General features: G+C 39.3%; 3 protein-coding genes and 1 long non-coding RNA gene across 6 annotated transcripts in view; 2 read left to right on the top strand and 2 right to left on the bottom strand.

Annotated features, from left to right (window-relative positions):
* Positions 1 to 4,790, top strand: part of myom3 (myomesin 3) — a gene marked incomplete in the record, with an annotated part of 80,254 nt that extends 75,464 nt beyond the window's left edge. The window contains 8 exon segments of the mRNA XM_014016339.1: positions 332 to 419; positions 583 to 621; positions 743 to 848; positions 3,528 to 3,691; positions 3,789 to 3,825; positions 3,969 to 3,991; positions 4,076 to 4,131; positions 4,209 to 4,790. Coding sequence (XP_013871793.1) covers positions 332 to 419; positions 583 to 621; positions 743 to 848; positions 3,528 to 3,691; positions 3,789 to 3,825; positions 3,969 to 3,991; positions 4,076 to 4,131; positions 4,209 to 4,478 — 783 coding nt within the window.
* A 431-nt stretch (positions 4,791 to 5,221) lies between these two features.
* Positions 5,222 to 6,358, top strand: fabp10a (fatty acid binding protein 10a, liver basic). Its single transcript, XM_014016341.1, has 4 exons — positions 5,222 to 5,510; positions 5,600 to 5,772; positions 6,087 to 6,176; positions 6,260 to 6,358. Exons 1-4 carry the CDS (start codon positions 5,444 to 5,446, stop codon positions 6,308 to 6,310), a joined length of 381 nt encoding a protein of 126 aa, XP_013871795.1. The 5' UTR covers positions 5,222 to 5,443; the 3' UTR covers positions 6,311 to 6,358.
* Positions 6,359 to 7,446: 1,088 nt separating this feature from the next.
* Positions 7,447 to 10,413, bottom strand: pnrc2 (proline-rich nuclear receptor coactivator 2). Its single transcript, XM_014016340.1, has 2 exons — positions 10,321 to 10,413; positions 7,447 to 10,051 (listed from the first exon to the last, which is right to left on the bottom strand). The coding sequence occupies exon 2, from the start codon at positions 10,029 to 10,031 to the stop codon at positions 9,564 to 9,566; it is 468 nt and encodes a 155-aa protein (XP_013871794.1). The 5' UTR covers positions 10,032 to 10,051; positions 10,321 to 10,413; the 3' UTR covers positions 7,447 to 9,563.
* Positions 10,414 to 11,026: 613 nt separating this feature from the next.
* On the bottom strand, positions 11,027 to 11,634 carry LOC106523057 (uncharacterized). Of its 3 annotated transcripts, none has more exons than XR_001310853.1 (2): positions 11,567 to 11,634; positions 11,027 to 11,361 (listed from the first exon to the last, which is right to left on the bottom strand). It is a non-coding gene; the product is annotated as an uncharacterized LOC106523057 (long non-coding RNA). The 3 variants fall into 3 exon arrangements; XR_001310852.1 differs by having other exon boundaries at positions 11,027 to 11,365; positions 11,567 to 11,597; XR_001310854.1 differs by having other exon boundaries at positions 11,027 to 11,365; positions 11,562 to 11,594.
* Positions 11,635 to 13,547: the final 1,913 nt, after the last annotated feature.

Here is a 13,547-nt window from a genome sequence, read left to right as displayed (position 1 = left end):
TGTATTTTAACTTCAGTAACTAAATACTAGTTACAATTACGAAGAATATGACTGCTGAAGTTAAAAATTCAGATTATTAGATTCAAAAAGAGACCAAGTTTGTGAATTTACTCTAAAGGGTTCAAAAGCAGTACTTCATTTAATTTGTGTCTACTTTTTAAGGCGTTTATGGTATTTTATGCCCGAAGGTKAACAGGTTAAAAGATCTCAACTGTAGAAACTCCTGGGTTTCCTTCCAAATAAGTTTTAGGAGTAATTTGGCCTGGAAATAAAATGTTGTTGTTGTTTTCTTTAGAGGATTAAATGATTAATTAGAATGATTTCACCTCAGGTTACAAAGGAAGAAGCCGGCTCGTACAGAGCTGTGGTGTCAGATGGCAGAGGAGAGGATGTCAGCACCTTAGAGTTACTGAACGACGGTGAGATGTGGCCTCCTGTCCACAAACACAACCATTTATTCATTCATGACAAAAACCTACATATGTGTTTTTAGTGTTTACAGAGCTCCTGCATCAGTATCATAAGCTCTCTACACACTTTTTCCTGTTTATATATATATATATATATTTATTTTATTTTCAGAGTATGACAAGCTTCTCCAGCATCTGAGTAAACAATGCGGTGAGTTTAATGCAACATGAAAAGCATGCTGGTTCGTTGTGGCGTTGCACTCCATTTGATATGAAAAGTAATTGAATGAAGCAAGCCCGGGCGTTCTGTAACAAGTCCTGATTGTCTGCAGCTCTGTCAGCTGGTCCACTGAGGATTCAGAGCACCGCTGAAGGTTTCAGGCTCTACTGCTCACTCAAATATTACATCAGCTTCCTGAAGACGAGCTGGTTCTTTAAGTGAGTTCATCTGCAGAGCATCTCTCTGAAACGGCTAAAAATCACACGGTTATCCTTTGATTTCCAACTCAAAGTCCACAAAACAAGTAGCTTTTCTGGTTTTAGCCTCGTTTTGTGGCTGTGATGATGATGATTCAAGAGGCTTCTCGAGTTTAGCTCAGGTGTCTGGTTTTCCTTTTAATTTGTATTATTTTGTTGTTAAATTCCATTGACTTTTAGTTGAACTGTGSGCGGGACTTCTCATTGTCTTTACAAGCTAATGAAAGATAAATTCTGTAAATAATCTGCATCATGAAGTCGTTTGAATAAGATCAATTATTCAGCAGACATCACCCACTTTAACTGGTATCAGTGAAACTCACAGAATTTACTGTGATACGAGTACTAGATATGTTCTGAATACTTTAGTCACAGAAAGCATTTATCTGTTTATGTCCAACAATGAAAAGATAAACAGAAACAAAATGATTATTGTGAGGATGAAAGGATGAAAAAAGGTCATTCCATTAGAGTATTTTCCCTTCATACTTGTTTATTTATTTATTTTTATAAGCTCTAATATGATGTATAGTACTGTGCTTTTTAAATCAGGCTGATAGCGCCATCTGCTGGATTATTTGTATGCAGAAACAGAAACGGTGAATCCTGAGAGCCAAATGACTTTACTGAAATTTACCCTGAAATTGAATTGTTGAATTATCATACCTTAAATAAAAAAATAAAACAATGTCTAAAAGATAAAAATAAAAAAAACTGAAGCTAAAAGTATGTGAAGAAGATGCAGCGGGTAAAATAAGTATTGAACACRTCACCATTTTTCTCAGTAAATATATTACTAGAGGTGCTAATGACATGAAATTTTCACCAGATGTCGGTAACAACCCAAGTGATCCATACATACAAAGAAATCAAACCATAAATGTCCAGAAATGAAGTTATTTGTAATAATGTGGAATGGCACAGGGAAAAAGTATTGAACACACTTACTGAAATTTATCTAATACTTTGTACAAAAGCCTTTGTTGTCAATGACAGCTTCAAGAYGCCTCCTGTATGGAGAAACTAGTGGCATGCATTGCTCAGGTGTGATTTTGGCCCATTCTTCCACACAAACAGTCTTCAAATCTTGAAGGTTTCGTGGACCTCTTCTATGAACTCTGATCTTTAGTTCTTTCCATAGATTTTCTGTTGGATTCAGGTCAGGTGATTGGCTGGGCCATTCCAGCAGCTTCAGTTTCTTTCTCTGAAACCAACTGAGAGTTTCCTTGGCTTTGTGTTTGGGCTCATTGTCTTGCTGAAATGTCCAGCCACGTTTCATCTTCATCATCCTGGTAGATGGAAGCAGATTTTTATCAAGAATGTCTCTGTACATTTTTCCACTCATCCTTCCTTCAATTATTTGAAGTTTGCCAGTACCATATGCTGAAAAACAGCCCCACACCATGATGTTCCCACCTCCAAACTTCACTGTTGGTATGGTGTTTTTGGGCTGATGTGCAGTGCCATTTGACCTCCAAACATGATGTGTATTCTGGCATCCAAACAGTTCAATGTTGGTCTCATCTGACCAGACTATATTCTCCCAGTATTACACAGGCTTGTTTAAATGTTGTGCAGCAAACTTTAAAGGAGCTTCAACATGCTGTTTCTTCAGCAGTGGAGTCTTGCGTGGTGAGCGTGCATACAGGCCATGGTGGTTCAGTGCATTACTTATTGTTTTCTTTGAAACAAWCGTACCTGCTAATTCCAGGTCTTTCTGAAGCTCTCCACAAGTGGTCCTTGGCTCTTGGACAACTCTTCTGATAATTCTTTTCACTCCTCTGTCAGAAATCTTGTGAGGAGCACCTGGTCGTGGTCGGTTTATGGTGAAATAATGTTCTTTCCACTTCTGAATTATGGCCCCAACAGTGCTCACTGGAACCTTCAGAAGTTTAGACATTCTTCTGTAACCGATGCCATCATTATRCTTTGCAACAATAAGGTTGTGAAGGTCTTGAGAGAGCTCTTTACTTTTACCCATCATCAGATGGTTCTTGTGTGATACCTGGCCATCATTTGGGACTGAACCAGCTGATATTAACTTGCACTGACAAGGGGCAGGCTTGCTTTCTAATTACTGAGAGAGTTCAGCTGGTGTCTTGGCTTTCCATGCCTTTTTACACCTCCCTTTCTTCATGTGTTCAATACTTTTTCCCTGTGTCATTCCACATTATTACAAATAACCTCATTTCTGGACATTTATGGTTTGATTTCTTTGTATGTATGGATCACTTGGGTTGTTACCGACATCTGGTGAAAATTTCATGTCATTAGCACCTCTAGTAATATATTTACTGAGAAAAATGGTGACGTGTTCAATACTTATTTTACCCGCTGTAAACAGAGCAGGATTTTCGAAGTGTTCTGAAAGAACTGAAGAGATCTCGGTGTGTTTCTCTGGTGAGTTTTATTTTAAATAAAAGTGAATATGTTGATAAACAAAAGTAATACAACAACCAATAAGTCACAGAACACTGTTCCCAGCTGAGCTGAATGTTTTGCTCCACGAAAGGGCAAAGTAGCACAAAGTGTGCAGAAGTAGTCTGATTGCTATGGATTCAYTGTTATAGTTATAGATCCGTCACAAATAAACAAGCAGAGTAACTGTTTTTCCGTAAATCATCCTTTTTTTTCTGGTAGAGAGAAAAGCATCGATCAGGAGGCCAGGACCAAGCCCGGCAGCAGCATGCAGAAGGTCTGGATTGAAATCTCCAACCCAACAGAGAACGATAAAGGCAAATATACGTTAGACATGTGGGACGGCAAAGAGACGCACAAACGATCGTTTGAACTGTCCGGRGACGGTGAGTGGAAATAAAGCTTCTTCAAAACGTAATAACTTGTGAGAACCTGAATGATTAGATGTTTGTTTGTGTTTTATCCTCATTGTCATCATAACAGTTTTTGCTGAAGCCTTGCTGGAGCACCAGAGGTTAAAGTAAGTGCTGAGCTGCTTGTTTTAAAGGAACTGTTTCATATGACGACACTAAAAGACTGATCAATCAGAAATAAAGAGTAACAAAGTTATTCATAAATAAATAAATTACTGTGATGCATTAACTTTATGATTTCAACCCTCAGGCAATTAGCCATCGCTGAGAAAAGTGAGTTTTCTTTTGAGTTGTATAAAGATTTGAGCGATTCTTCTTGGATTCCAGCTCAGCTTTTGTTCCCCGTTCTTCTCACAGACCGCGCTAAAGTAACCAAAGGTCTTCCCGACGTCGTCGCCATCATGGAGGGCAAGGTATGTCGAAGGTCAGCCACGTTTGTAACGATTTCACACGTGGGCTCGCGATGTCACCCTTCCCTGTCCCTGTTCAGTCTCTGTGCCTGACGTGCTTCATCGATGGCGACCCGGCCCCGGAGATCTCCTGGCTTCGCAACGACCGGGAGATTCTGGATCAGGCTCGCTTCACCATCGCCAAGGAGCCCAAACGCAGCTCCATCACCATCAACAAGGTCAACACGGAAGATTCTGGAAAGTACAGCATTTCTGTGCGCAACAAACACGGCTCTGAAACGGCCGATGTGACCGTGAGCGTCTACAAGCAGGGAGAGACACCTCCGGCKAATGCAGTGGAGATGTTTTAAGGCTGCAAACTGTCTGGATCTCTTCTTTTTTGGTTGTTTTTTATATATCAACATTAAAAAGTAGTTTTTGTTTTGATTTGGTCAACAAAATTGTGTATTTAGCTGCCTGCTAGCCAGTTCTGAGTTTGAGTTTTTTTTCCCATCAATCAGAGATCCAATCAGTTTATCAGTTGTGCATTTGCATTGCAGTGCATTTAATTTGAGTTTTTTTCCTGCCTGTGATCCACGAAAACTGTAGCTGCAGGTTTGAACTTCTGGTGTGGCCGATGTGTTGGTGAAGTGTTATGAATAAAGCCATTTACAGTTATGTTACTATTGTATTCCTCCCTTTTATAACTCGCTCCTCTTTTTCGTCTGCAAACTTTGTATTTTGAGAACGGGTCGTGTATAATTTTGCAACGAGTCTTCTCTTTCAGTTTAAAAGCAAACAGTCCTTTTGGTCATTAACCTTACTGTTGGGCCTTCCTGTCTCAGGCAAGGCCAAGTTCAGAAGATTAACAATATGCTAATGTCACATAAAACTACGTGTTGCTTTATTAATTAAAATATTATATTTAAAAAATTCTCAAATTTCAGTGAAACTTCAGAGGGGGAAAAAAGGTTTTGTTGTAACATTGCTTCTTCTGCATCCAGCACAAATACAGTAGAACTGAAAACAGGTAAACATTCAACCTATATCAAACAGTAAGAAGATATGTTGCATGTTGCACTAAAATATTTAAATTTTCCTTTGATGCAGGAAGAGGGTTGGCCAATCAGGAGTAACTGAACTCCAGGTTGTTCAAACAGTTGATTACTTCAGAGGCTTGTGTTACTCATTAGCCACGGTACACTGCACTCTATTCCTTTGGGTATAAGAAGGTGTGGGTGTCCCTTCAGCACCTTTACACTGTGTTGAGCTTCACACAACTGTCTCAGCCTCCAGCCGTCTTGGTGAAGGAGAAACCCAGAACCTCTGGAAAACCATGGACTTCAGCGGAACATGGCAAGTCTACGCTCAGGAAAACTACGAGGAGTTCCTCAGGGCCATGGGTGCGGCAATCTTCCGTTTTCTTTATGCTTTGTGACTCGCAAAATTCCAATGGTTTAAGCTTTTGAATATCAACGTTTCTTCTCAACAGAACTCCCAGAAGATGTGATCAAGATGGCCAAAGACATCAAACCGATCACTGAGATCAAGCAGACGGGCAATGATTTCGTCATCACCTCCAAGACGCCTGGAAAGTCGGTGAAAAACTCCTTCACCATCGGGAAGGAGGCTGAAATTACCACTATGGATGGCAAGAAGCTAAAGGTGATTTTTTTTATTATTATTTTACTTAAACTGCAAGAAACAGGATTACTGCAAGCTTGAGGGATGTGTAAGAAAAGATGTCAAATTCTTTGAATAAACGAGTTTAAAACAGTCGTATGTTAAAATACACACTAAGGGCTAAAAAAAAGTCTTGTGCCACTTCCACTTCTCATGCATTTTTATTTTTATATCAATTTTTCAACCTATTACTCCACAGAGACAAGAGTCTTTAGTATCTCATAAATGACACTGAAAACTTTTTGCCATTTCTTCGGGGGATGCATTGTGTAAACTCAATTGTCTCATCCCATCAGTGCATTGTTAATCTGGAGGGCAGCAAACTGGTCTGCAAAACTGGAAAGTTCAGTCATATGCAGGAGATGAAGGGAGGAGAGATGGTTGAGGTACGTTAAAAAAAAGAGCATCTTGTTTATTTTCAATTTCCATGCATTAAAATTAAATGTTTTTTTGTTTCTTTCCTGTTTAGACTTTGACCGTGGGCTCAACAACTCTCGTCAGGAAGAGCAGAAAGATTTAGGTCTGGCGGTGGGGAAAAAAAGTATTTAAATAAAAAAAGTGATTGGTATGTGTGGTTTCTGCTGTTTTGCATGCATGCTTTAACAACTGACACATTTGTTTCTGACCTGTAAGACAAACCAGTTGCAAAAAAAAGACTAGCATTCATTCTCTTTGTCATATCCAGTCCACTGAGTCTGCAGCAAATAAACAAGACACCAAAAAACAAACAGCTGATCCCTTATGTCATGATGCTACTTAATCTTTGTTGAAGTTCTCATTGGGATAAATAAATATCAAACTATACGAGGCAAATCAATGTCTACAAAATAAACAACTATCAAAAGAAAAAAAAAACTAAAATTGGTTTTATGGTTTATTCTTGTTCAGAATACTGTAACTAAACGTGATCACTTTCCTGTTAAAGCTGTTCTCATTTCTATCAAACATGAAACCAAAACACAGTTAAAGGAATGCAAGTGTGTGTATTCATTTGTGAAGCCCACCAGTTTGCTTGAAGGCGGTCCTCATGAAAGAATGAGGGAAACCTTTGTATCCAACAGCAACTGATCACCCTCCATATGTCCTGGATGATTCAGTTGTTTTAAGAGTTTAACATGATTACATCTGAACCATTAATAATCACCTCTAAGCTCTAAGTTTCTACAGAGGACTCCATGTGGGTGACTGAAAAAGTCAATATTTGGTTAATGTTTGTATGAAAATCTGATGTTTGTGTTTATATAGCACAAAAACAAAAGTTGACTTAAGTGCTGTACAATTCAGTCGAAAGAAAATGTAAACATTTACTAGTAATCAAAAGTTACGTAAATGTCAGCATCTTACTACCAACATTTGTTGATTTTTATGGCATCTTATCAAAAGTGCAGGTAGAACTTCCTGTAGGCCTTTTAAATTAAAACTCTACATATTGGTAATCTAGGCAGCCTCTGCTTATGTCGGTGTTTAGGATTGTGTAATGAATGGTTACTGCAATTGTTCAACTAAAAGCCTACAATTACCTAATATGGCATTCACTTATATTTGGCGTATTTTCTGCAATAAACATAACCACTCCTGAAGTTTGTATGCATTTTTAGTTGGTGTAAATATCCTGAATACTAGTTAAGCACACATACACAAAATTAAAGACACAGGTAGGGGGGTAAGGGAAGGGATTTATTTTTTTTTCTTATTTTATGATCAAGTTATAGCACATTCTATTACATTTTTGAATACCAATCGATACCAATTTAAAATGGGGGCACATCTTTAAATAAACGGTGACTGTTTCAGAGGGACAAATTAGCAGCCAATTTTTTCGCTTAAAAATTTAGAAGGAGACATTGCCATGCACAATCCAACCTGGGTAAGGAAAAACAACGAAAGGCAGTACTTAAAACAGCAATCCACCTGTCAGCTGGCGGAAGAACAGCTGAGGGGTGAAAAGGGACAAGGTTTTGGTGATAGGTACCGAATGAAGTCAGCAAAAAAAAAAGTTTCAACTCAGGCACAAAAAGTCAGCTTATAAAAGTTGCRAGAATGTCAAACTCAAATCTACATGTGCAAGTCTCCTCGAATCCAATTTGTTTTAAAGCAATTTATCAAAAATGCACATAGCATCCTTCACCCTGCACTGTGTCATACAAAAACAATAAAAACATGTGCAAGATCTTCGTAAAGATAACAGTGCAGGGGTACTGAATGCTATTTGGCAGGGATTTTTTTTGTTTTTTTAACAAAAATATTCTTTTATATTGAAGACATGTCCTTAGCATGTCATACATTCATCGTTATTACTAAAAATACTTTTTGTCGTRCAGGCATCGAACTCGGCCTGCAAATGTACATATGCTACAAGTACTTTAAACRTTTCGTTATTTACATGGCTCTTGAACACAATAACTATCTCTTCGTTTTGTTAGTTTTATGCTGGCGAGAAGCAGCTTCAATTCTGCAAAGAGAAAACGACAATAGAGGACTGAATCACAAAAATAAAAAAGAATTCATAAGATAGTCCATTGCATCTTCACCACTTTCCATAGCATCTTGGCCTGTTATTCGGGGTGAAAAGTCTTGATTGCAGTGCAGGAGGGTAAACAATGAGCAGCAACAAGAGGCTAACAGGGGTACAAAGTATCAGACGGTCAGTCGAAGACGGAATTGGTCAACAACAACCTCTTATCAAGTATCCAAATTTTAAGCCCCTTGGGCCACTTCCCTCCAGAAAAGCTCCTCGGTTCTGCCTTCCTCCAGACAGATGCATGCAGCCAACTGGACCCCACCGTGCGAGCAGGGCCCACTTCCGCATGTTAAAGCTGCAGCTCTGTCCTGAGGAGGCAGAAGCTGGGGGAGAGTAACAGTACTGATTGAAACAAACGAACAGCTGCGTARTAATCTGTTCACCATCAAGGCTGGCAAGATAAACGGAGTGGAAACTATGCCAACCATAAAGAGGGTGTTGAAAAATTCRTTAAAATAAACAGTTCAACATAGCTTTGGTTACACACAGTGCTTCAAACACTTTTCAGCCACAATAATACGGACTCGTACAAAATAATGCTATGATAAGAGTGTTGCGGACTTTCAGGCACTCAACTCCTATAGTGCATCTGCGCACAGCGCAATAAAAAAGGGGTACAGGAGTTGGTGGTCCGAAGTCCATGTGCTATGGTCTCTTACTAACCATCGAGGTTATCTTTCAACCTGAACTTAACCACTAGCTCATATCCAATACAAAAGCTTTTTCCTTGCAGAACTGCAGTTGAGTGCCTTTTTCCATTTCAAAACAACGGAAAAGCTAAAACCATAAAGGGGCACCAAAAAAAAAAAAAAAAAAAAACTACAAATGTGAACTTGCTTTAGCACCTGAATCTTTGGATATCAATCCAAAGCTCAACCTTCAACAAAATTATTGTCTGTCCACAGAAATGGACCATAAAAGTAACGGGCTTTACCTGACCTAAAGTACGACCCTGATATGGGGAGGAAAGAAGCACTCAATCTGCATTAAAAGCCAACAATAAAAAGAACAAAACAAAACAGAAGTAAAAGGAATCCAGTTTGTCAGTCACAGAAACTGGCTCCACTATAAGCATCACTAACCAGCAATGCAACAAAACTGTAATAAATGACATATTTTTGATTGACTTAGGTTGATGTTGGCCAAAAAAAAAGAAGTTTATTACAGCTTTGAGGCATTCCTGGCAAGAAAATGCCTCAACAGAGTCCCAGTCTATGTATTGGCTCTATTTAAATGAAGTGTGGGTATTTAGCTAAGCCTGCACCTTTAAGAGGCTCTTGAGCTGGAAGGCCATCATCTCCCTGTGGTCACAGGGCCCCATCGGGAAAGACACCCAGTGACTGGGAGGTTTGGGCAACACACTGGGTGAGGGTGGCTCACTGAACTTGGGCCCTGCGTAGCTCGGGCTGCCCTGTGTTGACAGGAGCGTGTTAAGGTGAGACACCGCGCCCTCCCAGTTTTGATCATAGCTGTCGGCAAAACGGACAGAAGCACTCTTCTCAGCGGACACGGCCTGCCGCGCCTCTGGAGACCTGTGGTAGGCAGCGCCTTTGTCGCTCCGGCGGAGGCCGTGATGATGGAGGCCCCCTGCTCCTGCCGCGGACGCTGCCGCGCCTCCGGTCTGGTCGCGGCTTCTCTGCTTGGCCTTGCCAAGCTGATGGTTCTTCTTGGGGCGTTCAGGGTGGGAAATTGGAATGTTGTATCTCTCGCCGCCTCCCATGTTTCGGTACTACCTGTCACCTGCAACATAAAAATAATTAATTATTAAAACATTTTGCTAAGAAGAATTTCTAGACATGCACACATTGCAATGGGATTGTCTAATAATTAATCCTAACAGATGAGTAATAAAAAAAAGGAGTTTTTACTGCTAATCATTCAACAAAAACAAGTCTGGCAGCTACGTGCAGGAGGAGCAGACATTCAGGGCCGACTGCCCCTCCCCCACACCAGCCTGAGCCAAAACAGCCCCCAGCTCCCCCTCTTTTGTTGTTAAAAAACTAACAYACCTCTTTAATCTTTCACCTCCAACCGGTCCCCAGGTCCTCGAAGTAGTTTTCTGTCTACTTCTCGCTGCACTTGTGTGTCCAGCAAGGTCTGAGGTTTTCATGTGCCAAGGAGCGTTGTTTTTCCGTGAAGCCGAGCTGAACATCAATTCACCTCGGCGCACGATGCTCCCAGAAGTCGTTACCCCTAAAAAATGCGAGAAAATGCGGGTTAGATGCGCAAAAATACGCACGGCTGCCCAATAACAGGCTTCAACTTCACATTTGTTGCGTAACAAAAGCGTTGGATGTTTCTTATGAGTGTTACGCAAAGTGCGTCATCACTTGAATCGACAAACAACAAAAACAAGCTTGTTATTATTTTCAGTAACGCTTGTAATATAAATAATGTAATATAAAAAACAAACAAAATATTACATAAATATTAATTTTCACGTTTTCTTAGTATATAAATCATAAGCAACCATTTCTGGTGGTTTTAGTGAAGCAAATTTCGACGTACAAATAAACCCATTCTATGTGAAAATGATTGTATTTTACAATTACATATAATTCTTAGAAAAACAAAAAGCTTTACGTCCTGTTTGGGTCTGTTTTGGCACCAAACCAAAACAAAGAAGCTGAATTCAATATGGCGACGAGACGCAAGCTTCTCAGATTCTTACCGACTTCCTCAGGCTTTGTTGTTGAAGCCTTTCGTCGAAAATAATTGTCGTTAGCCTCTGATGTCACTCAGCAGACTATGTAGGAATCACAGCGAGCTATATTTCCTACAAAATCTGCCGCTCTTCGAGGCTGGTTCTGCTGTTCACAGTGGCCKTACAAAACGCCACCTCACTCTCTCTCCTCCGATTCTGATTGCAACAAAATGGAATCTACAGTGCAGATATGTAGTCCGCTGGAGCACAGAGCCGACCAATCACGTACCGAGTGCGACCCACACGACCAATCARAAAGTAGATGCGCAGACGCATTCGTGCCTGTTGCCAAGACTGGTGACGTCAATCACCAACCCTCCTCTCTTTTCCTTTGTTGGAGCGAGAACTTCCTGAGAGAAATTCAAAAACAACCATTTTCGGTCCTTTAAGCCTTTCTCTTTCCAGCTGATATATGTAAACAATACCAGAATTTACACAGAGGACACAGTATAGTTTAATATGTTAACATGGACAATGCTTTGTTATGTAACCTCAAMCTAAACAGAGATAAACAGCAAAATAGTCTAGATATAAAACGCTGCTTACTTTACTTTCTTTCTTTCTTCTTCCCCCTCCCCCATGAAACAGGAAATGATTGTTTTTCAATGTAGGTTAAATCCGTTCTGTAGCTCTACACAGCTGCAACAGGCTACAATAACAGCAGCAGCTTGTCTGAAAACTACCCATCCCCCCAGCCCTGTCTGGCTTGGTGAGAAAACATCTAATTGTTTCACTGAAACTCAGTCTTTTCTCATTGTTATAATAATCTTAAAGTCTCATAAAGGTTATCTAGCCTTTAACAAATGGCTGTGATACTTTCTTAATTCTACAAATTCCTTTTGTCCCATAAGAACTGCAAAGCAAACGTCTAATTTGCAGAAGTGTCTGTTGTAAATTTGTGGCAATGCATAAACCGGTAATTTTGTGTAATTTAGTGGGAACGTTTCTCACAATGAGTCATAAAACTCCCCAGCAGGTGATTGTTTGTAGAGGTCATGTGACATACAATTACTGAAAGAAAAGTTTGTTTTGTACAATTTTGCCCTAAATCTCAACAGAAAACGTGTTTGAAGATGACATAAWGTAGTGTCTAATGTCTAAAGGATATTCATTAAATAAACAACTATGAAATCAAACATATCCTAAACCAGTGTTTCCCAAAGTTGGGGTCGGGACCCAAAGTGGGGTCCCGAAACATCAAGATGGGGTCCTGAAAAGATTTTCGGAATTAATTATGTTTTTGRCTTAGTTGTTACAAAGGAGTGAGGTTAKTATATTTAAAATGGATAAATTTAGTATAAAAATATTGTTACTATGCCCATGTTTAGTTGACCTGATACAAATGTTTATCATCCAAAAATAGCTGGGGGCACAGGTCTCTGCTACTGTTATTTTTTGGGTCAAAAGCTGAAAAGTTTGGGAACCACTGTCCTAAACTATATTAAATGGTGCTGTTTAAAAGAGTTTACTGTAGTAGTTTTCCAGATAATTTTGAAATGCAGATACTTTTCACCTAGACTGAGGACTTTGACCACTGATAATACAGACTACCATACAGTTTACTGTTAGGTTTTTATGGCAGTTTGTAGGCCTATGTCTACAGAGAGCTCTTCCAGTTATTCAGGTCCACGGTCAACTCAACTTTCTGTGTTTAAAGAGCCTGAAAGAGTTACGCAACATGGTGTGTGTCAGCCAGCAGAGAGCATGAAGGGACACGCCTCTGAAACGCAAAGCCGCCCATCAGGATTGGCTATGTATGGAAAGTAGGTCAGCGAGGGGCCTCTGTAGGTCATCAAAACATTTCTGATGGTTTGCCAAAGTTGGCAGTGTGTAAAACACGCCAAAGTGGCTGCCGAAAAGTGGAATGGAAAAAAAGAAAAGCTGCTCGATTCATTCTTTTTCTCACGCAAAGCGGCAGGAATGGAATATTTGTATTTTGCTTTAGGCTATATTTAGTACATTGTAATTATTCAATCTGAAATGTGTAAAAGAAGTCAACAATGGGAGCCTTCTCAAGAATTTAACTAATTTAAAATGCTCCAAACAGTAACCAGAGTAGAAGCAGAGATACTTTCACTCACTGTTTTTTATTCTCATAAATTCTAACATTGATAAAACATTGACAAGAAAACATTAACAAGAAAATAACTGGCAGTTTTTGATGGAATTGTATGTTTATTAAAATTTTATTCTGTTATACTTCATTTCAAGTATGCTGTGTTATTCTTTGCACTCTGTTATCATGCAGCAACTAAGATTAACACAGTACTCAATAGATTATGTAACTTTTTTTGCAAATTACTGCTGCTTTGTAAATTTGTTTCAGCCATGACTAAAAGTCAGTTTTACATGTTGCAGGTTGCCAAAAAACGCAAGAAATTATCATTTTTACCAATGTTTCTCATGTTTTTTTTTACAACCTATAAACTATGACCAAGACAAAATTAAAAGTTTTTAATTAAGTATTGTGTTGATTAATAATCAGTCCCTCACAGGGATTAAATTGGTGTTTTTACTTCAAAACTAGAAGAT

The sequence above is a fragment of the Austrofundulus limnaeus genome, unplaced genomic scaffold (assembly GCF_001266775.1).
Source record: "Austrofundulus limnaeus strain Quisiro unplaced genomic scaffold, Austrofundulus_limnaeus-1.0 Scaffold143, whole genome shotgun sequence".
Lineage (NCBI taxonomy): Eukaryota > Metazoa > Chordata > Actinopteri > Cyprinodontiformes > Rivulidae > Austrofundulus > Austrofundulus limnaeus.
This window is presented reverse-complemented; position numbering and strand designations above follow the sequence as displayed.